This window comes from Ranitomeya imitator, chromosome 8 (genome assembly GCF_032444005.1).
Source record: "Ranitomeya imitator isolate aRanImi1 chromosome 8, aRanImi1.pri, whole genome shotgun sequence".
Classification (NCBI taxonomy): Eukaryota; Metazoa; Chordata; class Amphibia; order Anura; family Dendrobatidae; genus Ranitomeya; species Ranitomeya imitator.
The window spans coordinates 48,235,989-48,262,665 of record NC_091289.1 but is presented as its reverse complement, the minus strand read 5'-3'; the positions used below and the strand labels follow the sequence as shown (position 1 = coordinate 48,262,665).

The 26,677-nt window shown below is 42.6% G+C and overlaps 1 protein-coding gene across 1 annotated transcript in view; it reads right to left on the bottom strand.

The window, feature by feature from the left end:
• Positions 1–22,010, bottom strand: part of CACNG2 (calcium voltage-gated channel auxiliary subunit gamma 2) — a 260,814-nt gene extending 238,804 nt beyond the window's left edge. Inside the window, exon 1 of the mRNA XM_069736874.1 lies at positions 20,822–22,010. Within this exon, the coding sequence (XP_069592975.1) occupies positions 20,822–21,032 (211 nt within the window). The 5' untranslated portion in view covers positions 21,033–22,010. The remainder of the gene's footprint in view (positions 1–20,821) is intronic.
• Positions 22,011–26,677: the final 4,667 nt, after the last annotated feature.

The following is a 26,677-nucleotide window of genomic DNA, read 5'->3' as shown; positions in this document are numbered from 1 at the left end:
AATGACTGCCTGAAGTCTTGAACTCATGGACATCACCAGACGCTGTGTTTCCTCCTTTTTAATGCTCTTCCAGGCCTTCACTGCGGTGGTTTTCAGTTGCTGTTTGTTTGTGGGCCTTTCTGTCTGAAGTTTAGTCTTTAACAAGTGAAATGCTGCTCAATTGGGTTGAGATCAGGTGACTGACTTGGCCATTTAAGAATATTCCACTTCTTTGCTTTAATAAACTCCTGGGTTGCTTTGGCTTTATGTTTTGGGTCATTGTCCATCTGTAGTATGAAATGAGACCGATCAGTTTTGCTGCATTTGGCCGGATCTGAGCACACAGTATGTCTCTGAATACCTCAGAATTAATTCGGCTGCTTCTGTCCTGTGTCACATCATCAATAAACACTAGTGACCCAGTGCCACTGGCAGCCATGCATGCCCAAGCCATCACACTGCCTCTGCCGTGTTTTACAGATGATGTGGTATGCTTTGGATCATGAGCTGTACCACGCCTTCACCATACTTTTCTCTTTCCATCATTCTGGTAGAGGTTGATCTTGGCTTCATCTGTCCAAAGAATGTTCTTCCAGAACTGTTCTGGCTTTTTTAGATGTTTTTTTAGCAAAGTCCAGTCTAGCCTTTTTATCCTTGATGCTTATGAGTGGCTGCACCGTGCAGTGAACCCTCTGTATTTACTTTCATGCAGTCTTCTCTTTATGGTAGATTTGGATATTGATACGCCGACCTCCTGGAGAGTGTTGGTCACTTGGTTGGCTGTTGTGAAGGGGTTTCCCTTCACCATGGAGATTATTCTGCGATCACCCACCACTGTTGTCTTCCGTGGGCGCCCAGGTCTTTTTGCATTGATGAGTTCACCAGTGCTTTCTTTCTTTCTCAGGATGTACCAAACTGTAGATTTTGCCACTCCTAATATTGTAGCAATTTCTCGGATGGTTTTTTTTTCTGTCTTCGCAGCGTAAGGATGGCTTGTTTCACCTGCATGGAGAGCTCCTTTGACCGCATGTTTACTTCACAGCAAAACCTTCCAAATGCAAGAACCACACCTCAAATCAACTCCAGGCCTTTTATCTGCTTAATTGAGAAAGACGTAACGAAGGGATTGCTCACACCTGTCCATGAAATAGCCCTGGAGTCAATTGTCCAATTACTTTTGGTCCCTTTAAAAACAAGGTGGCACATGTTAGAGAGCTGAAACTTCTAAACCCTTCATCCAATTTTAATGTGGATACCCTCAAATAAAAGATGAAAGACTGAACTTCAACTGCATCTGAATTGTTTTGTTTAAAATTCATTGTGGTAATGTCGATAACCAAAATTAGAAAAATGTTGTCTCTGTCCAAATATATATGGACCTAACTATATATATATATATATATATATATATATATACAGTGGGGCAAAAAAGTATTTAGTCAGTCAGCAATAGTGCAAGTTCCACCACTTAAAAAGATGAGAGGCGTCTGTAATTTACATCATAGGTAGACCTCAACTATGGGAGACAAACTGAGAAAAAAAAATCCAGAAAATCACATTGTCTGTTTTTTTATCATTTTATTTGCATATTATGGTGGAAAATAAGTATTTGGTCAGAAACAAACAATCAAGATTTCTGGCTCTCACAGACCTGTAACTTCTTTTTTAAGAGTCTCCTCTTTCCTCCACTCATTACCTGTAGTAATGGCACCTGTTTAAACTTGTTATCAGTATAAAAAGACACCTGTGCACACCCTCAAACAGTCTGACTCCAAACTCCACTATGGTGAAGACCAAAGAGCTGTCAACGGACACCAGAAACAAAATTGTAGCCCTGCACCAGGCTGGGAAGACTGAATCTGCAATAGCCAACCAGCTTGGAGTGAAGAAATCAACAGTGGGAGCAATAATTAGAAAATGGAAGACATACAAGACCACTGATAATCTCCCTCGATCTGGGGCTCCACGCAAAATCCCTAGGTCTTTCAACATGACAAGGATCCAAAGCACACCGCCAGGGCAACGAAGGAGTGGCTTTGTAAGAAGCATTTCAAGGTCCTGGAGTGGCCTAGCCAGTCTCCAGATCTCAACCCTATAGAAAACCTTTGGAGGGAGTTGAAAGTCCGTGTTGCCAAGCGAAAAGCCAAAAACATCACTGCTCTAGAGGAGATCTGCATGGAGGAATGGGCCAACATACCAACAACAGTGTGTGGCAACCTTGTGAAGACTTACAGAAAACGTTTGACCTCTGTCATTGCCAACAAAGGATATATTACAAAGTATTGAGATGAAATTTTGTTTCTGACCAAATACTTATTTTCCACCATAATATGCAAATAAAATGTTAAAAAAAACAGACAATGTGATTTTCTGGATTTTTTTTCTCAGTTTGTCTCCCATAGTTGAGGTCTACCTATGATGTAAATTACAGACGCCTCTCATCTTTTTAAGTGGTGGAACTTGCACTATTGCTGAGTGACTAAATACTTTTTTGCCCCACTGTATATATATATATATATATATATATATATATATATATATATATATATATATATATATATATATATATATATATATATAAAATGTGCAAAAGCAATGCTGCGAAGAATGAAGAAATAAATGAATAAAGAAATAAAGGTGTTAATAATTTATTTTTATCAACTAACAAAATGCAAAGTGAATGAACAAAAGAGGAATCTGTATCAAATCAATATCTGGCGTGACCGCCCTCTATCTTCAAAACAGCATCAATTCTTCTAGTTACAGTGGCAAAAAAACTAGGGATTTTGTAGGATTATATTCAGGTGTAAAAGTAACCAATTATACCAATCAGGTCATAATAGTTATAATTGTCATATATAGACTGAAACACAGTCATTAACTGAGAGCTAAACTGTGAAGGAGGCTTAAACCTGGATGAGGAACAGACAAACTGCTTCAAAGGTGAGGTTGTGGAAGACAGTTTGATGTCATAGGTCATACAGCATGGCAAGACTGAACACAGGAGGATTTGCGCAAGCCTACCTCTATGGAAGATCTGTGGTTAGTTTTCTAAGATGTCAGTTCCTTCAAAAACTATGTGCAAGTGTACCTAAAAGAATTGATGCTTTGAATTCAAAGGGCGGTCAAACTGAATAGTGATTTGATTTAATTTTTCTTTTGTTCGTTCACTTTGCATTTTATTAATTGATACACAAATTAGCAGCATAGATGAGGCAGCACAAGCCCAGTAACCTAATAACATAAATGCAAAAAATCAGGCAGCACACTGTAGGAATATAAAAAAAAGTGAAAAAAATGTAATTTTCCATTTGTGCAAAAATACCTTTATATATAGTATATATATATCACATTATACTATGTGGAAGGTTATAGGGTGAGGTATATTATATGGAGTGCTATGGGGCCCGTTATATTATATGGAGGGCTATGTTGGGACTAATATCATATATGATGGTCTTTGTGGTGTCCATTATACTATTTAGAGGGTTATGTGGTGGCCATTACAAAATTTGAAGGGCTATGTGGGAATCTTTATACTTGATGGCGGGCTAAGGTGGGACGATTATAATATTTGGAGGGCAATGTAGGAGCCTTTATACTTTATGGAGGTGGAGGCCATTATACTCTATGCAAGCAATTACACAGTGTGAAGGTTTGTGTGGTGTCCATCATACTGTGTGGAGGGCCACGTGGGGGGCCATTATACTGTCTGGAAGGCAGAGTGCTAGTGGGGGCTATCATACAGTATGGAGAGGTATGGGGCCATTATACTGTATGTAGGCCCATAATACTGCACAGAGGATTGTGTGGGGACACAGTTGGGGGATAATACTGTGTTGGGGTCACCATACTTTCCCGGGTCAGTTGAGGTGAGGTACAGTAGTCATCATTCTGTGGGTGTGAAGGGTACAGTGGAGGAATTCACTGTAGGGGTATCATATAGTGTTTGTGTGGCACTTTTGTTGGCATCATACTTTGTGGGTGCAATGAAAGGAGAAGCTAGGACTCCAGTAGGTGCAAAATCACTTTGTAAAGGCTGCAAAGTTGTAAGATATGCTCTTCTATGACCCCCCGAATATGAATTACTTTTAGGCTATGTGCACACGTTGTGGATCTTGCTGCGGATCTGCAGCGGATTGGCCGCTGCGGATCTGCAGCTGTTTTCCATGCGCGTTGTAAAATACCATGTAAACATATGGAAAATAAAATCCGTAGTGCACATGCTGCGAAAAAAAAGTGCAGAAACCCAGGAGTGTTTTTTCTGCAGCATGTCAATTCTTTGTGCGGATTCCGCAGCGGTTTACACCTGCTCCTCAATAGGAATCCGCATGTGTTAAAAGGCAGGTGGAATCCGCACAAAAACCGCAATAAATCTGCAGTAAATCCACGCGTAATCCGCAGTGCGGTGTACCTGCGCATTTTGCAAAAACAGTGCGGAACAATCCGCACAGCAATCCGTAACGTGTTCACGTAGCCTTATTTGTTGGAGGGTGATGCCCAATTAAAACTTCTGCTATGGGACCCCATGATTTGTATGTATGCCCCTGGATACATAGATAAATATGTTATGTAGATAAATACATAGATAATAAATAGATGATAGATCGATAGATCTGGAGGTGTATTAGGGTGGAACTTTCTAGTAGCTATTACTTTTAATTCCCTTTTAATTGCCCTTTAGAAGCAGCACTCCAGCATTTTTGTTCAGCGCTGGAGTGGTGCAACTAATGTAATTTCCCTGCCCCTAGGATTATACTTACCAGCGGCTATCCTCAGCTGTTCCCAATGCAGCTTTGATCCTGTGCCGTCATCTTGTTACCGCAACTTCTGACTGACCGGAAGTCAAAGAAGATGGTCACAAGATTTCAGTGTAAGTCTATGAGGTCCTTGTTCTGGCCTTGTTCTGGCTCCCATAGACTTACATTGAGTTGTGACTTCCGGCTCACCCAGCAAACACCGGCGCGATCCGGCAAGTCACAACCTGCAGAAGACGACTGGTGCGGTACTGATAACATACGAAGGCTAATAAGTATAATACTAGGGACAGAGAGCTTAGATTGTGCAGTAGTGAAAAGGATACCTTGTTATTCAACAGAGAATTTAAAAAAATGTTTACACCATTTATAAAGTTTAAAAGTCTAATTCTTTTTGAATAGTTGTAACTATCCAGCATATAGTTGTTAATAAAAAAAAGATATTTAACTCATCTATTTAAAACATGGATCATTGTTTCCAATGCTCGCATTTGTCCCAGTGGTCTTCATGATGATGCAGGGGAAATATTACAATAGAATACAGGTACTTGGTTTGGTTCCTGCGGGGGTTAAACAAAATGAACCAGGGGTGGACATATTATTGGTGCAAGTAAAGGGCCACTTCTACCTCCAAGCGTTTGGAATTGTGCAGTATGGTGAACTACTGGGCTGAAAAGGGGCCTTATATTGTGCTTGCTAAGGCTACTTTCACACTAGCGTCGGTTACCGACGCTAGCGTTGTTTGCGCTGCACAACGGGTGCAGCGGATGCAGATTTTCATCACATCTGCTGCCCCATTGTGAGGTGCGGGGAGGTGGGGGAGGAGTTCCGGCCACGCATGCGCGGTCGGAAAAAGCGGTCCGTCGGCAGCAAAAAACGTTACATGTAGCGTTTTTTGCTCCCGGCGGACCGCCACATCACGGCGCAACCGTCGCACGACGGTTGCGACATGTGGCAATGCGTCGCAATGCGTCACTAATGTTAATCTATGGGGCAAAAACGCATCCTGCAAACAACTTTGCAGGATACGTTTTTTCCCATAAATGACGCATTGCAACGTATTGCAAAAAACGCTAGTGTGAAAGTAGCCTAAGGGACCCTCTTCGGTCTTTGACCACCTGTGGCATGAACACATTTGTAGCCATTTATCCAATTTTTACAACGCTAAAGCAGAGCAATGTACCTCCATGGTGACAGCCTTCAAACCAACCTTGTGTGTGCTCTGCTCCTGCAATCAGTTTGCTCCCTTTCCTACTGTCTGTATAGTAGTAACTTTTTAGGGGAATTTGTCACCAGGTTTTGAGACAGAGACTGATTCCAGTGATATAGCACTTACTTTAGTGGGTGCACAGTCGCAATAAAATCATAGTTTCCTCTGCTGCAAATCTAGAAGAGCCCAGACTGCTGAGTAGTGCATAACCCCGCCCACACCACTGATTGGCTGCTCTCTGTGTACACTGCGTATTGACATAAAGCTGTCAATCAGTGATGTGGGCAGGGTTACACAAAGCAGGAGGACTAGTAGGCACGAGACACGTAGTCCGGTAGTGATAATCTTCTGCTGAAAAAACACTGATTTTATTGAAACAACAGCACACAGCCCAATAAGTGACACATAGCTGGAATCAGGGTCTCAGTCACTGCATTATCCTGCTCTCGGATAATATAGCAAAAACTTTACTACAGATTCCCTTTAAAAGATACCCTCCATAAAACCTCATGCTCATGATCGGGATCATTAATGCTTCTTTGTGTATAGCAGTGATTTCAACCTTGACATCACTCCGAGGGGTCCTGTACTGCAGTTGACATCGTTCTTATAGTAGTCTAAGAGGGCCGTGTGGCTCCTCATTTTTAAAGGTAGGCTAGGCAGCTTGTAAAAGTCTATTTCACTGCAGTTCAGGGACATTTTTATTGTAATCCTAGTTATTCCTGATACAGTCAGCCATTGCATAAAAATGAAGAATGAACAACTTATGTTTTACATTTTTTCATTATGTTTGCACTAAAGTGAATACACCAGAAGGCAGCACTGACATTTCTAGACTGCAGCTGGCACGGGTTTATATTCTTCAGATGATGCAGAATTTACAGGCGTAAATGGTTTACATACAGTACTGTTTGCATGATGCTGTCTGTGTACAGTAGCTTAATATCCGGATATACAGAAAAATCAAAAAGATGAAAACACAGAATCACGTGGGTCTTAGTAGATGGTAGACAAATGTATATGACATAAAGGGGTTTTCTGGGTTCACAAAATCCATGTCCTGCCCAGCTACATCTTGTTTAAAAAAACAAACAGGTCTTTACTCACCCTCCCCAGGTCCAGTGCTGAGTCCCCACCGATGCTCCCATTGTTTGCTATTGTCTGCAGTGCTGATGTCCTATCGATAACACTGCAGCCAAAAACAAAGCAAAGTGGCTCTGCCCAAGTTGATGGCATAAACTGCCTAGCTCATTGATTGATTGCAGCGTTGTCAAAGTGATGTCAGCACTGCAGACAATAACAAACAATGGGAGCTGTTGGTGAGGCTCAGCGCTGAACCTGGGGTTTTCCAAAACAAGGAAAAGCTACTTAAATAAAAGATTAAACATGTTCAATATCACATATCAGGGTAAGGCTAGGTTCACATTGCGTTAGTGCTGTCCGTTTAGCGCATGCGTTAAACGGACTGCGCAACGCAAGTGCCTTTTAAAGATCGCGTTATGCGATCGCTCGCGCAGAAGCTCCATCTGTGCTAGCGGTGACGGACCCGAAAACGCTGCAGACCGTGTCCGAGGGTCCGTCACAGAATGACGGCACATCGCTAACGCATGCCGATTATGACATGCGTTAGCGATGCGCTACATAATGGCAGTTAATGGGTGCACTAACGCATCCGTTACATAGCGTTACTGCCGCTATGTAACGGATGCCATCAGCGCATTGCCATTAACGCAATGTGAACCCAGCCTAAGTAAAGTTATATATATGATAGACAGACAGACAGATACTGTAGATATATGATCGATAGACAGATCGTAGATAAAAAAATAGATAATAGATACTGTAGATAGAAGATACGATACATAGATCGATAGATGATTGATAGATAATGATTGATGATAGATAGATAAAAAAAAGTAAGAGCAGCACTAAAAAAATCACAAGTTGGGTGCAAAGCCCCCCCAGGCAAAAACCAAACCTTATGTAGAGATTCAAAACTTGGAGGCAGCACACCATTCAGAGTGAAAAATAGCTTCTGTTTAATAGCCCATCATGGCGATGTTTCGGTTCAAGAGTGAGATGATACATAAATGATAGATAGAGTCAAAACGAGAAAACAAATCCAGAAAATCCCTTTGTCTGATTTGGCAAGATTTATTTTGCAAAATATGGTGGAAAATAAGTATTTGGTCACCTAAAAACATGCAAGATTTCTGGCTCTCACAGACCTGTAACTTCTTCTTTAAGAGGCTCCTCTGTCCTTCACTCATTACCTGTAGTAATGGCTCCTGTTTGACCTTGTTATCAGTACAAAAGACACCTGTCCACAACCTCAAACAGTCACACTCCAAACTCCACTATGGTGAAAACCAAAAAGCTGTTGAAGGACACCAGAAACAAAATTATAGCCCTGCACCAGGCTGGGAAAACTGAATCTGCAATAGGCAAGCAGCTTGGTGTGATGAAATCAACTGTTGGAGCAAGAAAAAGAAAATGGAAGACATACAAGACCAATGATATTCTCCCTCGATCTGGGGCTCCACGCAAGATCTCACCCCGTGGGGTCAAAATGATGACAAGAACAGTGAGAAAAAATCCCAGAACCACACACCACACGGGGGAACCTAGTGAATGACCTGCATAGAGCTGGGACCACCGTAACAAAGGCTACCTTCAGTAACAGTACTGCTTAAGCCAGTACATGTCCGGGCCTATCTGAAGTTTTCTAGAGAGCATTTGGATTATCCAGAAGAGTATTGGAAGAATGTCATATGGTCTGATGAAACCAAAGTAGAACTGTTTGGTAGAAGCAAAACTCGTCGTGTTTGGAGGAGACGGAATGCTGAGTTGCATTCAAAGAACACCATACCTACTGTGAAGCATGAGGGTGGCAACATCATGATTTGGGGCTGTTTCTCTGCAAAGGGACCAGGACGACTGATAAGTGTACATGAAAGAATGAATGGGGCCATGAATCGTGAGATTTTGAGTGCAAACCTCCTTCCATCGGCAAGGGCATTGAAGATGAAACGCGGATGGGTCTTTCAGCATGATAATGATCCCAAGCACACCGCCAGGGCAAGAGGAGTGGCTTTGTAAGAAGCATATGAAGGTCCTGGAGTGGCCTAGCCAGTCTCCAGATCTCAACCCCATAGAAAACCTTTGGAAGGAGTTGAAAGTCCGGGTTGCCCAGTGACAGGCTCAAAACATCACTGCTCTAGAGGAGATCTGCATGGAGGAATTGGCCAACATACCACCAACAGTGTGTGCCAACCTTGTGAAGACTTACAGAAAACGTTTGACCTCTGTCATTGCCAACAAAGGATGTATAACACAATATTGAGATGAACTTTTGTTAATGACCAAATACCGAACTTATTTTCTGCTATAATTTGCAAAACAAATCTTGCCAAATCAGACAAGGTGATTTTATGGATTTGTTTTCTCAGTTTTGACTCTCATAGTTGTGGTCTACCTATTATGTCAATTACAGGCCTCTCGCATCTTTTTAAGTGGGAGAACTTGCATAATCGGTCGCTGACTAAATCCTTTTTTTTCCCCGCTGTAGAAGATAGATAGATAAATGATGATAGATAAGTAGATAGATACCATAGAGGATTCATAGATAATGATAGATGATAGAGAGATGATAGACAGATGATAGATAGATAGATTATAGATAGATAGCTAATATATAGATGAATGATAATAGATAGGTATTTATGAATCTTCATATGTTTCTTTGCTCATGCAAAATAACTATTTAACTTATACATTACATTATGTCAGGAAAAAGTCTCTCAGAGTCTGCATTCACACATCTGCTGCTTTGTTTTTTCTCGGACAGCACACAGACACATGAGTATGTTCTGTGCCGATACCCAGAACTGGATCAGAATAGGACCGGCTCTGAGGTTCACGGATCTCATTCTTGGATCTGTCATTGTAACGTATGTGTGAATACGTCCGGTCTACTTAGTGGGTCTACTGATATATCACACGAATGTGTGCATGCTTCCTTAATACACAACACTGGCCTATTTAACTTAATGCTAAATTTCGTCTCATTACATGCTCATTGTGACTGATTTACTAAAGTTACCTGTGGCAGAAATTTGGCTTAATTTTGCGGCAACAACTGTCTTTCCTGTATTGTTCACATTTATCATTTCAGACATGTTCTAGACACTTTTTTGACTTTGCCTACAGGAAAACGGATGGAGAAAGGGTGTGACCTACACCACCACAATCCCGTGTGCCAAAACTGTGCCAAAAATTGTCATAACTTTATGGCCCGAGGCAAGAAAACTACAAATAGCATAAACATACTATGTCGTCTAAAGATGTGCCGTATTTATCAACAAGCAATACCCCCTTTGATACATTGAGCACATTTAAGACTCTTTAGTCTACGTTTGCGCTGCCTAAAAGTTAAAGAGTAAATCAGTTTAGTCCCTCAGGTTTTCGTGACTTCATTTATCCATTTAACCCTTAAATCTCCAATCTTCTATAACACAAATCCGTCCAGCCTACGGCCAGACTGAACCCTTTGATTTTTTTGAACCCCATAGATCTCAGGCCAACGTCACAGACTGCTCTGGTTAGAGACACTCTTGTGGGCTCTACCTGCTATGGAGGCACTGATCTATAATGGGTTTGTCATGGGGGTATTTTTGCAGGCAAGTTCTGTAATGCATGTTCTGTGGCTTTGTGAATAGCGTTGTGATGGAGGCAATGTAACTGGCTCTGTTTTTGGAGCAAGGTATTTGCTCCTTTCATGGGAGCACTGCTGATAATTAAGTATGGCACCCATCCTAGAATGAGAAGTGAGAAGGCATGCACTCTCACCACCCCAGACATTGCAGATAAATCCGATCCAGCATCCAGGCCAGTGGTATCGGGCCACTAAACGGGAAGCCTGAGAGCCTCTCACCTTCTGGTGTCTCCATTTGATTTGTTGGGGCTGGCACGACGTCATCAATGCAACGTGACACCCAGATGCCATTGCGCCAGTCCCTGCTAGTCAAGGTAAGATCTTCGCGAGCCTCCTGTCTAGCAGTCAGGCACCAATGACCTAGACTTGGACTGGTGTCCTGCAAATCGATCCGCTCAGCTCTAAAATCAAGGCATTGGTATGAGTTAGAGAAGCAGTTCCAAACTTATGGTTGCCGAATGTGTTGGCAGTTGACCAATTTAATTCCTGTTGATCCGACCATTGGGAGGACTTGATTGAAATATTTTTGACTGAGGGCAACTCAGCCTGAAGCATTGAGGTACAATTAACTGTTATCTATTTTTTCTCCTGCAGTACATATGAATGAAGGACATTTTGGAAAATTTCATAGGGGGAAGTTGTCTCCTTTTTTGTGCCTTCAGGATGCCTGTGAAAGTTCACAAACCTCCTAAGTAATGATAGTAAGTAAAAGACAGGGAGGAGGGAGATGGAGCTGCAAATTCGTATTCAAAGATTCAGTGAAACTTCAGGAAGGGATAGAGGGAAGCCCCAGAGGGGACATCTTAGCTGACAGAACAGAGCCCCCTTTACATCATAGATTTGCACAACATTTGATACATTTCTATCTTTCTAAGGAGCAATGTTTTTTTCTAGCACTACATAAACTTTACAGATTGCTGACATGTTAATTATGATAAGGAATGAGTCTACTGTCACACGATTACAGGTGTAACATCCCAAATGATAATATGGTTAGAATAAATTATTGCTTAATAATTCAGTTATTGGAGTGCAAGGCCGCATTTACACAGAATGATTGCGGACGCTGTTAATCCTCCACCGATTGGTTAAATGTAAGCTGATCGGGGGTTGTTTCATACCTAGTTTAGACGGGTGAACTGTCATACCATGTGCACAGAATGGGATCGCTCTGTGTGCAGAGAATGTTATTTTCCTTGGCAGCACATGTCATGTTTGCAGCGGACGATGTGCTGCCGAGAACAATGATTTTTAAGCAAGCTTAAAATCGTTTCACCTAACGAACAAGCATTTTGATCATTCATTGGCTGTTTAGTTGACTTTTTGGAACCCCCCACCCCCCGAGGTAGCCCATGCGAAACGCGCGTCGGGGCTGCACTGGACTTCACATCACACAGGCAACATTATGAGTAAGCTGGCCTGCGCTGGTTTACTGCTGTATTTATGACTGTGCCTGTATTTGATTCATACATATGCATGCTCACAAAGACGCTCATTCCCAATTTTGGCTATAACTAAGTCTGAAAATACCGGTTTTGGCCTCGTAAGATCCTAAAGGTTCAACATTAAACATGCTTAGATAAAGTGTTATTTGAAAATGCTCGTGTGCTAACCAAGTGCCTTCGGCGTGCTCGAAAAAAAAAAATGTTGAAATCCCCGCAGCTGCATGTCTCACGGCTGTTAGACATCACATGCCGGGATTGCCTAACAAACAGACAGACCTTGCATGTGTTGCAGCTGTCTAATAGCAGTGAGACATAAAGTCGCAGGGACTCGAACATATTTTTCGAGCACGCCAAAGACACTCGGTTAGCACACGAGCATTCTCAGATAACACCTTATCCCAGCACGTTCGCTCATCATCACTATTCAACATATCATTTATGAACACTCAATAAATCACATAATTTTTGTCCTATAAATAAATATTTCCTTTGCTAAATTTTAGATAACCCAAAAGATGGGTAATTATTTCTTCAGGTGACGGAGAGGACACAGATCCTTTGCTTCAAGCATAAACTTAGGGTTAAAGATGTACTTTACTCAATCAATAGCCACCTGAATCCTCACCAGGAAAACTTTATGGCATCTTTTTTATAAAATGTCAAAAGTTTCCCGAGATACAGAAAACATAACAGTGATATAAGTGTTCAGAACGTTTTGTTTTTATGATGTTTCTATTTACTAAACATAATTTCTATAATATTTGCTGCCTACTCAGTGATCAGTGAATACAACCTCTAACCAGTGACATAACCAGTGAGATTACTAATGCTCCCAAAAAGACAAAATAGTCATAGCAAATCATAGACATAATATCACTGTATGATCATGGTATGAGATAATGTACACAAGCAGCAAGATTAAAGATCATCTGATCATTGGCTCATCGGATGTGGAGATGACAACATATAACCTCTGAGGGCCTAGGCATGATCATTTTACTAAGATATTGACTGGCACCGAAAAAAGACATCTAGCTCATCAACCAGAAAATAATGGAACAATCTCATACAGTGGAGGATTTAAAGTTTTTTTTTTTTTTAAATCTTGTGGAAGTGATCCAACTCTGTAGCATAGAATACATTAAAGTAGAGCCATAATTGATAATTGTATTAAAGGGGATATCTGGGACTTTACACAAAAACAAAAAATGTATCTAAGCACTAATAGGCAGTTATTTGCAACGCACCTGCCCGTTGTGCCTGGCGCCGTTCTTCCTTGGCACAGATCGGTCACAGACCGCTCCTGCCGGAGATTCAGCTGCCTCCCTTGATGCGACGGGGAAGGACTTCCAAGGTCATTCTGATTGACAGGTTGGCTCTCCCAGTTAGGCAGCAGAGATCTGGCTGTCCATCAGAATGACCTCGGAAATCCTGCTCTGTCAACAAAGCGGACCGGAAAACAAGCCTCCGCTCTGTAAACATTACGTCAGTAGAGGCTGCTGAATCCCCGGCAGGAGCGTCTGTGACCGCTCTGTCAGGGAAGAATGTCGCCTGGCACAACAGGCAGATAAGTTGCAATTACCTGCCTGTTAGTGCTTAGGCCCTTTTTTTTTATTATTGTGAAGTCCCGGATACACCCGTTAAAGGGTTTGGGTTTCTTGGCAGGCACCCATTCAACAGATAGTGTCACCTTTACCCTTATGCCATACAATCACTACATGAAGACCACATTTTAAAACACCGAAGACTACACCGAAGAATGTCAGTTCATGTGCACTATTATATATAAATCTATAGGAGGTTTTTTTTTAATATGCATTTCATCAATCATTCAAATAGGTTGGACATTTTTGGAAAAATCTTCATATTCCAATGATGTCATAATGCAATTTAAGGACGTGGATCTGTCAGAGCTTAGACATTTATTGCACAGACGTTAAAGGGGTTATCTGACTTGGAAAGCCCCAACTCAACAACAGGTCTACAAATGGTGATCAGATTGGGGGAGTGTTCCACTGATGGGAACTCAAGTGTTATCAGTAGGGCAATTGCCACCTTTATAGGTCACCCCACAGAAATCAATGGCTTGTCCAAGTATTGAGTAGACAAGCTGGGTCATCCAGAATGGGAGCTGTTTTTAAAGAAGCCCTCCTCCTATCAAAGTTTTTATCCTCTTAGTATATTGCAGTCATCATATTATATAGCACTGTGTACTTACAATTGCTCTTTTTGCCTTTCTACACAGTTAACTCTTCTGTTTTCCATTAGATCTATGATATCACGTGATTAGTCACCAGCTAACCAAATCCTTCTTAGCTCTATGTAGAAACAGGAGGTCAATTTTGTCTGCATAAGTCATGAGTCAGTGCAAAAGTCCCTGGCAGGGGGGAGAATCTGGGTCAGTAGTTGTAGAGGGGAATGATAAATGCAGGGAAAAGAGACTTCCTGTTTCACATACAACAGAGAGAAAAGAGAAGAACTATCTGGGTAGAAAAGCAAAATGAGCAATTGTAAGTGCACAGTGGTATATAATATGGTGGGGGTAATATATTAAGAGGATAACTTTGATGGGAGGAGGAGTGCTTCTTTAAGTGATTTCCCACTCACAGTAATAAATTGGAATCCTTCTATTACACCCACATTTCCTAACTGGGTGTACAGATAGGGGTTGTCTAACCAGGACAAACCCTTCAAGTGCACAGTGGCCCAAATAGGTACTTCAGAATCTCTATAGTAATAATTAATGATAGCTCACATAACTTCTTTATGCAATCAGTTGACTTTTTTGTTTCCATCAAACTTCAGAACTATTATAATTTAATAATCTTAATTTATATGGTTTCCAAACTTGGCAGCAACATTAGTTTTAAAGGCTTTTACTAGAATCAACGCGTATAGATCATGTGGCTTATGAAGAAAAATTATGTCCATAAGGGCAGGTGCAGACGTCGGTATTCTCGATTGGAGTGCGATTCAACAGAACATCGGAACATTATCAGACCAATGTTAGTCTATGAGGCACAAGCTCGATTTTTTTCCTTGGACAAAGTCTATCGTAGGAAAAAATCGCAGCACGCTAGATTTGCATCTGATATTCGGATCGCACTCGGCCAGGCAAGTCAATGAGTCCGTGGAAAACTGAACTTGGATGACATGAAAGAATGAAAAACTTGGAGACATTATTTTTTCCATCTTTTCCTCATCTGAGAAAATCAGATCATAATCTGATCAGAGTGTGATTAACGTAATCAGCCAGATTTTCTCAGAAGAGAGAATATACGGTGGTTGATCCTAACCTAAGATTTCTTCATGCTCAGTATTAAGGCTGTGGATGCAAGGAAAACTTTGATATAAGAGGCCAGTGCTGGTCACACTTGGATATATGTAAAGGACCTATAATTCTGGGCTAAAGCGATACACATTAGAGTAATTTTGGCCGAACATGCTAATTTTGCCAAAAGTGGCTGCCCATCTAATATTTATAGAGTTTACCGACTCCCCGAGCATGCCTGATCCTTTTGTTCTATGATTTGCTGTCCTTTTATGCTGGCCATATGTGAGAGATAGCTGTTGGCCAAACAATTATTCTGCAGACGCCAATATCTCACAACTCCTGATACACATGAGCAATCGGCACAGCCAAGTGGTCATATGTTTTCCATGGGGAGAGAGGAGAAAACCGCTACCAGACACCTCTGGCAATAATTTATCTCCCCTAATTGTTGAAATTCCAATCTTTACCCAGAAATTATCTGCAGGAGAAGAGTTGGGAGACCCCTACAAAGATCAGGTGATTATCCAGTCCTGGCAGGTTCAGCTGATTTTCATCATGTGTTTCAATACTAAAAACATAGCCACTCGGCTGAGCCAAGCATCTACGTGTATGGGAGAGATGCAGGTGGATGAACGACTGTCTGGTCAATGTATCTAATGTATATTGCCAGCCTAATGATAATTTTTGTATCCACGTAATAAATATTTCGGTTTTCGTAAATAAGATCCAATTTTATCTGATGCTCAACTATTCATCTTATAGATACGGGAGGCAAAAAGGAATGACATCTATGTAAAATTATTATAGTAGAAAGTGGCTGTAAAAAAATTAGGTTAAGAAGGATAAAATGCAAATCTGCTTATGTCAGTTCCATTTCTGGTCCCTTTGGTGCACAGAAGATAAGATCAATGAAGCATCGTCTTATCCCTGTGTCGAGTTTATGAGCGTTAAACCACAAACAATGAACAACCTGAGGATATTCTCTCTTTATTCTGTCCACGTTTCAAGACCAATGCCTAGAGGTGACCTTTCCATATTTAATGATCACCTTTAGTCTTCAGATTCCCGCTGTTGGGTTCTTGTGCAATTTGTCTGTTGTACGTATAAAACTAAATTAACATTTTAATCCACTCATCGTATCCTCCCTTGATTGCTCGTACAATTGATTATCCCCATTGCAATTAATCTAAAACACTGTCAGTCGGCTCATTTAGACAACTGCTCCTAAAATGATGCAAATATCCATAACTGGATATCTTATCTATTCAAGAATTAGACACAAAGCTCCGTCTTTGACCTTCAAAGCCCTCAATGAAACTTCTCCGCCTTCCATCTCGGCATCTGTAAATAATTGCTAATGTGCTCTACTTTGTCAGTGATCTAAATCTCTCATAATCACCTCTTATTCTTATCCTGTTACTTTGGGACTGTGCTTATGGCGCTACCAATATCGCACTTATTAAACTTGTTCCATATGAAGGATTAAAGAGCTTCCTTACGAAAAGACAATACAGTAAATCGTATACCGGTATCACATAACCAAATAGGAAGCCTTCTCGCTGCTGACATATATTTCTAAATCTTCTCGTTTCATGCTTTTCTCTATGACCACTACGTAGGCATATTTATTTGGGGGGACCTTTAGTTTAGGAAATACACTTTTAACCCTTGATTTTAGGTGGCCATTTGACTTACTTGGTGACCAACTTGGCTTGAACATTTTCTGGGATCTACAGAAATTGCCTATCGGTACCTAGAAGCCTCTGGAAATTTGAAGTGGAACTGATTACACTACATCATGATCCTAAGAGCAATGACCTTACTTTTCGCATGAAGGTCTAAGACCAGTGATGACTTTTGATTCTGTGACGACGAGAGTAAAGACCCTAGAAGAGTAAGGTGATGTAGATGGAGGACATAAAATTGGGGACCCTGTTCAGTCTTTCGTCTTTCTTCCTCCCTGTTTCTCCTGCAATGGTCCTCCCACTTTCCAAAGGTCTTCTTCATCTCCTGTTTTCCCTCTTCTTTTTCCTCCCCTTGTCTCACACCCACCCTTTCTCCTTCCCCCTCCCCCCATTTCGTTCACCCTCCTCTTTCCTCGCGTTCCCTCTCACACACACCCTGTGCAGTCTTTGAAAATTAGACAATCCCCTCTTAACCAGCCAGTTAAACTGAATTTTGCGCATGGCTCCTCTCCCCTCCACTACTCATCTCCTCCTAAAATGTAGACACCTGCACTCTGTTAACCATGTACTACCCAAAATCCACCTTGCATCCAATTCCCAAACACACAGGAAAACCCAAACCTGAACAGCCTATCCTACCATTCCATCTGTCTAGTTCTTCGCTCCACCAACACCCTTCCAAAAAAAAAAAGATGCCACCAGAAAATTACTCCAAGGGAACGCCGGCTGCTCAAAGGTTAACAAAAGGGATGGCCAGCTGGCTTAAACAAAATTCCTACAAGCTTCTTATAAATGTTTAATTGTAACCACTAGCCACTTCGGGGACACATAATAAATAGGAGCATCAATTGAAAAGGTTTCCTGGAAGGAGGGGAGGTGGGAATGAGGTGTTGTGGATGGTGGCGGCGGCGGTGGAGTGAGGGGAAGGGAGGGGGGCTGAGATCTATCAGGGTGAATTCATAGCTATTGATTTTCTCCTGGCTGGGGAGGGACGGCATATTCTATTCAGTGCAATGTTCCTCTGCAGATTATGTTAAGAGGCAGGCTTGGCTGAGGAGAGGCTCAGCGGATGCGCTATGCGTGTTTAATGCGTCAAACTGTTCTCATCGCTCAATGGAGACACTTAGCAATTCAGAGCATGTCCCATCACAGCCCAGCTCCAGAGGAGGAAGGGCCAAAATGTCCCACAGGCTGACAGCCTGGGCTGGAGCCTATGTGAGCCTGCCTCGTAGAGGTGAAATGACACTAGAAAACAAGTGTGCAATATAGAAGAACCCCATTGTCATACCATGAACCGACGCTTAGGCCTACGACTATCCTTTCATGTACGTGGAGTAAATCATTTCTGTTTTTTTTTGGTGCTACTTTTCTTATTATAGCATTTTGTTAACAATTATTCATTATGGTGCAAAGTACGTTTATTTCAAAGAATTAATAATCTAAGCAATAACATTGCAAATAAATGACATTATATGGGTAATCCGTACATCAAACCCCAGAAACGAGTCCATGAATATGTGCACATTTAATACCGTATATACTACACAATAATAAGTGTACACTATATGGGTGCATTAAATGGTTGCTCTTGCATTGGCCTGCCGGGGTCATATATTTTTGGTACATACTGTGTGTATTTCGTATGTCATCCCTGTTTGATTGATTCCAAAACTGTTATAATAAAACTTTTGTGCCATGAGTAATGGCTGAAGCTGTGCGTTGGGCCAATGACTTCCGTGTCTAGAGTCTATCCTTTGAAGGCTATGATTAAATGATTTTTTTTTTTTTTAAGGGGATTTCATTCCATGTCGATGTGTTCCGAATTATTGGGAGATTGGGCCCTGGTGCCTTATTAAGTTTTGGTCAAGATGATAATTGGACTCTCTGGCTTGTGATATGACTTGCTCGTGTGGGAGGTGGAAGGGGTATGTTGTTTTGAAAGCCTGGCAGAACCATATGCGCCTACATTTTGTGTATGCAACTATACAAGGTCTGGCCTCTGCATATGGTGCGTACGCGCTTGGCATAGTCTTTGTAGTGTGTGTATCTCAGTATATGTGCGTGGACATGTGTGGTGGCAATCTGTTCAGAAAGCGGCAGGATATATATATACTGACACAATCACACAGAAATGGCCCCAGCGGTGCGCTAAAAGCTCTAATTATCCAATTATACAATTGTACGTATCCAGTGCAGACACCCAGTGTGTGTGTGTACTGTGTATAATAGGTTGCATTGCAACACTGCATGGACTATATATTGAATTATCCGATTATCTCACACACACACACACACACGCACGCACGCACGCACGCACACACACACACACACATGTCTGCGGTGCCGGAGGCGGACTGAGTGTGTGAATGTGCCTGTGTGTTTGTACATATGTGAATAATGTGTGTGGCTAAGGCTGGATTGCTGACCTGCAGTGATTGAAGGGGGGATTGTGGGGGAGGGGGGTGGGTGGTCTGTGTACCACCATACTAATCATAGTTACCTCGCTCCGCCTGACACACACACAGTCCTCTCCCCCCCCCCCTTTTTTCATGTGGGTTGTGTTTAACCCTTTCGTTGGTGCAACAATGTACTGCAGGGCTTTTTTGGCATGGCACATGGTAAAAGGAGGGGCAGCTGTGGGATGCAGTCTGCCGGTGATGACCCAGGCGTCAGTAACACACATATTAGTCAAACAGGGGCGCAAGATGGGAATAAGGCCTGTTGACAACTTGGTTACATAAATACCCAAGATTTGACACAATGTGCGGACAGACATCATGTTTTCAACATGTAAATGAACCATCTGCGGAATAGAAGGATAAATGACACAAACAGGTTAACCCTATAGCACTGAGTGTATACAAATAAATACATAAATAAATGAATGATTAAATAAATATATAAATAAATCAATAAACCAAGTCGTAAATAAATGAATAAAGAAATAAATGCATAAATGAATGGAAAAAAAAAAAAGAATTAAATATATGAATAAAGAAATAAATAATGAATGAATAAATAAAGCAATAAATACATAAACGAATGAATAAAGAAATAAATGAATAAATAATGAATGAATAAAGAAATTAATAAATATATGAGTACATAAACATACGAATATATGAATAAATATATAAATAAATGAATAATTAAATAAATAAATAAATGTACAATGGTTGTGCAGAAAATTCCTGGAAGTATTGCAGCTCTATATCATGTCACGGGCTCTGCGATATGCAGCATTGCATTTACCTGAGGATATGTGTAGTGTGTTTAGGCCTCAACAGCATTTAATCTGTACCTATTGATTTTTTTTTCATCGGCAATGCATGCCATCCATTTTCCATACGTGGCTTTCGCCAATACAGGTACATGGCTCACTAGCCAAGCATGCACTTGTCCCATCATGGAGCAGAAGGACACAAGGCACCCCAGAGCACTGCCATCCGTGCCCCCGTGCCACACTCTGCGTCCCACTGCTTCCATCTTAACAAAATCTATCATTCACATCATCACAATGAATACTTGGAAGCGGATCAGTCTCTCCCCAATCACCCTCCTCCCTCCCCACCTCCCTACATCCCCCCACCTCGGCTTTATTAGCTCAGTCTAGCCGCCCCTTGTTTAAAAAATGAAATGATAAGATGGAGGAATATGTAGTTTTCTGATTCAGGAGAGAGGGAGGGGAACAGGAGAGCAGAAAGAGGAGGGTGAGAATGTAAGAGAGGAAAAGGGTCTTATCCAGTCACCAAAATACCTTCAAGGCAACATGTTCTCCACAATCCAGAATGGGTCATGACTTCTTCATTCTTTTTGCTGGTTTCATTTTCACTTATAGATTTGCTCTTGCAGACCCCTCTAGAGTATAACCAGTAGTCTGTGCCCACAGCGATTGTCATTAGACTGAATGCAGCAAATGCCCCCACAGTGGTGAGGAGCATCTGAACACCTCTATCAAACAGACCCATAATTCTTCATTCTATAGACATCCAACAGTCTTCTGGTTTAGGGGGGTGATAGGAGACAAAGATGGGAGATGATGGAAGGATTTTGTTGTTTTTTTTTTTATCTTTTTTTTTTTTTTTTTTAGCTTAGCAGTAATGCTGGACCTTGCCCAAAAAGATGAGGTATCCTAATAGAAAAAATAGCAAAAGTAAAGCTGCTGGAAGGCTTGTGGATGGAGAGCTCGTTGTCCATCAGATCATGTCCAAATGCAGGTTAATAGAAAGAAATAGTGCAGACAGACACAGACAAGCAGCAGAGCGAGCACACAGAGAGGCTCTAATCTCTCTAATCCCTTTTCCTAAAATTCTGATCTTCAGTTTCCATAAGTGATGGCTAATTGTGGAGCTGTAATCAGCAGGAATAAAGATGCAGCATCTTCATCACCAACCTTCAGCATCAGGACCAGGGCAGGGGGGGATTGTAGGGTTAGGAATGCAGGGTCCGCTTTCCTTATGTTGTTCTGCAGCCTGCGCCATGTAAAAGGGAGAAAAAAAAAATAACAGATTTTTTTCTTCTTCTTCTTGTTCTTCTTTTCGCTCTCTCCCTTTGCTCTTCACAGATTATTTCTTGTGTTGTCCCCTCTTCTGGTGTCTGCTGGAGTGTGGGATCTCTCTCTCCCCTGCTGTTGATTACACCACAAGTCTCCTCTGGATGCTGTAAGGTTTGGCTTGGGAAGGACTGCGGCTTTTGCAATCCATGGTTGTACAGCTGAAGATCACTGTGAGGCCCCCACTTAGATGTCCTGGGAGGGAGGCAGGCTTGCTGTGTAGGGTGGGCTGGTAAATGGGCTTCCTCTGCTGCTGCATGGAAGTGATGCTCCAGCTGTTCTCTGTGGATCTCCTTTGCCTTTGCCTCTGCTGAGGACCTGGTGCTGAAATGGACAGCTCCTAGACACCAGAGCTGCTGCTGGAGAGCACTTTCATCTAGGACCTCCTGTACTGGAACAGCCAGCTGGTGGAAAGCTTCATGTCCCTCCTCTCTTAGCTGTCCTAAGTCACCACCCCTGTTCAGCTTCCAGGAGGAGGGGGATACCAATTCCTGCAGCCCCCTGATCCTTTTTCCTTCTCCCCCAAACAAGTTCATCAGCACAAATCTCCTAAATGCACCCCAAGTCTTGGTCTTTCTGCAGACTATGCTCCTCTATTTATTTGCTTATTTATTGACTTATCTACTTATTTATTATGTCAACTTTATCTTGGCACTATACGTCATATACATCCATTTATATGGCCAAAAAAGGGGGAAACACCTGTTTAAAATATTCTGTCTATAACCATAGGGGGGATTTCTTTCCCACCTCTTCTCTTTTTCTCTCTGCTCACTTCTTTTACTTAATGGAAATCAGCCCTGTATTTATCACAGTGGGATATATTTAGGATTGAAGAACCATTTCATTGTCCCTCAACACTATCCCTCTCCCCCCCAAAAAAAAAACCCTTGAAGATTAAGTCATCTATTTAATGATTATGTAATTCTCCCCGTTTTCCCTCCTCCCAAAAAAAAAGTAATCTATCCAGGTTGTGAGTAACCCCTTCTCTCGTATCTAAGGGGGGTTATGAAAATGAGGATTATCGGGTTGCCATCTCAGAAGAGCACTATCTCACTGTCCTACATTGGTCGTTAAGATATTACTGGATCGCATAAGCCAGCCGCTTAATTATTTCCAAGTTAATTGGGATAATCATGCTATGCTGCTGACAACCCAGTTCTTGCATGGTGAATGCTTCATAAGGATTGGAAGGAGTAATACAAACATGATGGAGGAGGAAAAGACACGGTCTTGTTATAGTGGTGGATATAAAATAAGAAAGAAAGCCTTGTTTTGTTACTCATTATACCTTAATTATCACCCTAATTTACATATGGATAAATATCCAACGGACCTGTATAAATCATGTCTTCACATATGTTGCCAGTAAAGCCCATAGTGTATTTTTGGACAGTTAAACCTAAGAAAGTCTTTTCAATGTGAAAATGTACCAGGGTACATGGATAAAACCCATATACTGCTAGTAAAGAGCCACAGTGTGGCCATCTACTAATACGTCTCGCTTGTGCCCTTGACTACTATTGAGCTACATGTTGTGTACTGTTCTGACATCTGAGCCTCAGTCCTGCTTACAGATCACTATAAAATTCTGGCATAATGTGCATTAAATAAAGCAAGATGGAGACATAGGATATTGTCCCTCCGAAGCTTGGTGTAGCCAAAGCATTGCATTCCCTAAATCAGGGGCAGGAATATCATTGTTGCAGCCGCACAGGGGCCTAAGAGGTAACGGGCCACTGTTACCACCAAAAAAGGTGGAATTGTGCATTATGATGAGCTGCTGGCCTGCAAAGAGCACATATACTGTTCATACACAAGGACCCTTTTCTGTCTGTGGCCCCCATCTTACATCAGATCAATGGAGTGTGGTTATAATGCAAGGCGTCTATACTAATGCAAACTATATGTAGTGCTTTCAGAGTAGCTGCAAGCAACAAGTCACCACCTAGCCTAAATTCTGTCTCTGTGAGTTGTTGAAACCCCGGCTGTCACTACACCTTTTTTAGTGGACTACAAAGTGCGCATTACACCAATCAGTAAGGGTATGATAAGGGTATCACTATTTAGCCTCTGTGAAATCTAAAGTTTATGGCTGAAATCTGAGAGCTGACGCTCAGTTTCCACCACGCTTTGCCTTTGATATGTTGCAGATTTGCACAAGGAGTATCCCAATGGTCAATCTATGGCTTAATTAGTGGCTTATCTGTGACACCCCAGGAGTTCGGGTACCACAGTAATGCTGCCTTCCTCTCTGGGAAGGTAGTGCTATGCCTGGAAACAAGAGCGATCTCTTTGGCAGGTAACCTGACACACACAACACCTTCTGAATCCAGGCCAGGAGTGGTAGCTCGAAACCCGGTTTTAGGGCTGCTTCCCTGAATAAAGATCCTGGTCTGTGGGAGGAGTCAGACAGTTGGTCCCAGGAGACCACAGAGAGCAGTTCAGTCTGGAGAGCAGATATGAAAAGAGCGGAGAAGAGATTTGAGGGCTCAAGGAGGCTGCTATGGGGCCTCTGAGGAGCCAGAGCGCAGAGACCGGGTACCGGAAGCCCGAGGCTGTAGTAAGCTGCAAGTCCCATAGCAGAACTGAAGGGCACAGAACTACATGCATATTGCCCAAATTAAGTCTGTGGTACAGCTGCATTGTGGAGCCTGGAGTCACAGTGCAGAGACCCTAGAAGGAACGGCTCAAGCTGCCTACCATACAGGTCCCAGAACAGGGGAAAGAACCTGGACCTTGTTAGGACACTTCAGGCAGCAAGGGACTTATAGCGAGGGCAAAGTGGCTTGCTAAGGGGATTTCACTTGTTTCCGGGCTGCCTGGACACCTAATGTACCTGTTGCCGGTACCCTGGACTGAGGCCTGTTACATTTTCAGTAAACCAGGTAAAGACTGCAACGCCGTGTCCTTTACTCATTGACTGGCATACACCATCATTGCCATACACCTTGGGAGTCCTGGGGACCCCGCTTCACCTGTGGGAAGCGTTACCATCATTGCTGCAACAACATCCCCCAGAGGACCCCTTTAAAGCAACGTTGGTCCCCCTATTGACCGAACACCACAGGTGCCGTCACGACAGACTTTATCACAATTCCCCTTTAAAGACCGTTCCCCTTTTACAGTGAGTCCCAGGGCCACGGACCGGGTCCCAGCCACCGTGACATCCCCTTTAATAGCAACCAGACCCGGTGCCGTGTACCCTGCTGCCCTGGTGGGCGACTCATATCCATACCCACAAGAACTCACAAGCATTTGACCCTAGTTTTCCCAGAGTATGTGAAACGGTTTTAAAAAATACCATTGAAAAACATTCAATGAAGAGGATTTAGGGGCAGAATCGATGGTTATATTCTCATCACATCCTAAACATTGCAATAAAATTTAATTGAATTATCCAGAACTAAATTATTATTTTATTTTATTTTGAGGCAAAAAAAAATAAGAGGCAGGTAGTTGCTAACTAGTTATCAACTAAGTGTTTGTTCCATCCGGTGCCAGCTCAGAGTGATCACTGACCGCCCTGCCGGTGATTCTATTGCTCGAAGTCAACAAAGCAGCTCTTGTTCTTATAGGCTGCTCTGTCGACTGGGCTCAACTTCCGACGTAAAAATTGACAGCCGGCTTCCTGAAGTTCTGCAGCGCCAAGCTGTCTATCAGCATGTCATCACCCGTCAGCAGAGCAGAGTGGAAGAGAAGCTGCTGCTCTGTTAATGTGATGTCAGCGGACGCTGCAGGAGAGGTCAGTGACTGCTCTGTGCTGGCAGAGATCTGCGCTGGGAACAACAGGGAGGTAAAGAGCAACTACCTGCCTGTTAGTTCTTAGGCCCACAGTAAAAAATTAATATAGTCCTGGATAATCCCTTTAAGGCAGACTCTCAATTCGCAACCATCCCTACTGGGTTCTCCTTCATCTGTCCTTCTGTATCTGAATTTCCAGTTAGTCCTACTCCCCACAATTCTATGTGTCCTCTGGAAGCTGCACCTGGAGTGCCCCCAAGGGCAGCAGGGTACTAGGTACCGGGTCCTTCGGTTCTCAGGAGGATGTCACGGTGGCTGACCCATGTCCGTGGCCCTTGGGACGTCCATTTTAAAAGGGGAAAGGTCTTTAAAGGGAATGTTCGTGACGCCACCTGTGGTATTCGGTCAGGGTGACCGACACTGCTTTAAGGGGTCCGCTGGGGTGATGTTATGGCAGCTAGATGGAATACCTTCCCACAGGTGAAGTATGTCCCCAGGGCTTCCCAGAGTGTAGGTGGTGGATGTGAGAGGTGCAGTGAAGAACGAGGACATAAGGTTGCAGTCTCTACCTTTTTACTGAAGGCTTCAGCATCCACAGTCCAGAGCACCAGATCACAGAGCAGGAAGAGTCCGGCCGGTTTGGAGGCAAATCCAGAACCCCCTTGTCCAGACAGAAATCAGTAGCCTTCCTCTAGCGCCCTGGTGTTGTAGTACCTTACTACTAAGCCTCTCATAAGGTCCTCACAACTGTTGAAGATGTTACAGATGTTATGTCTCTCTCTGTTCCCCAGATGGATAGGACAACCCGTATGACCGGTGGCTTGAGGCATTTTACAGGGACTCTATCATGCCCAAGCCTCTAAGGGGTGCCACCTTGCCTCCTGGGTGTAGGGGCGAACAGGTAATGTGAAATTAGCTCTCCTGCCGGTCTCTGGAGCAAGGCTCCGTGTCCTTCTGTCTCGACCTCTGACAGGATCCCACCCCTGTCAGGGACCAACTACCTGAGCAAAGCTCAGCCAGCAACTGACTAACTTCCTCCCCAGGCAACCAGTTTTACCTAAGTGTGAGGAGTGCCCTAGTAAATAGGGTCAGGAGCTCCCCCTGGTGGCCTGGAGTGCGAAATGTGTTGCATGTTTGTGATACCTGGATTCAGCTGTCCTTCTTTGCCTCCAAACATAACATCACTCCCCCTAGAGGAGAATGATATTACTGCAATGACCAGGACCCTGGGGCGCTGCCACCCCCCCACCCCACCCCTCCCCCATTAAATCCAGTACTCCCGGACTGGGAAAAGAAAACAACTATATATTAGCAAAA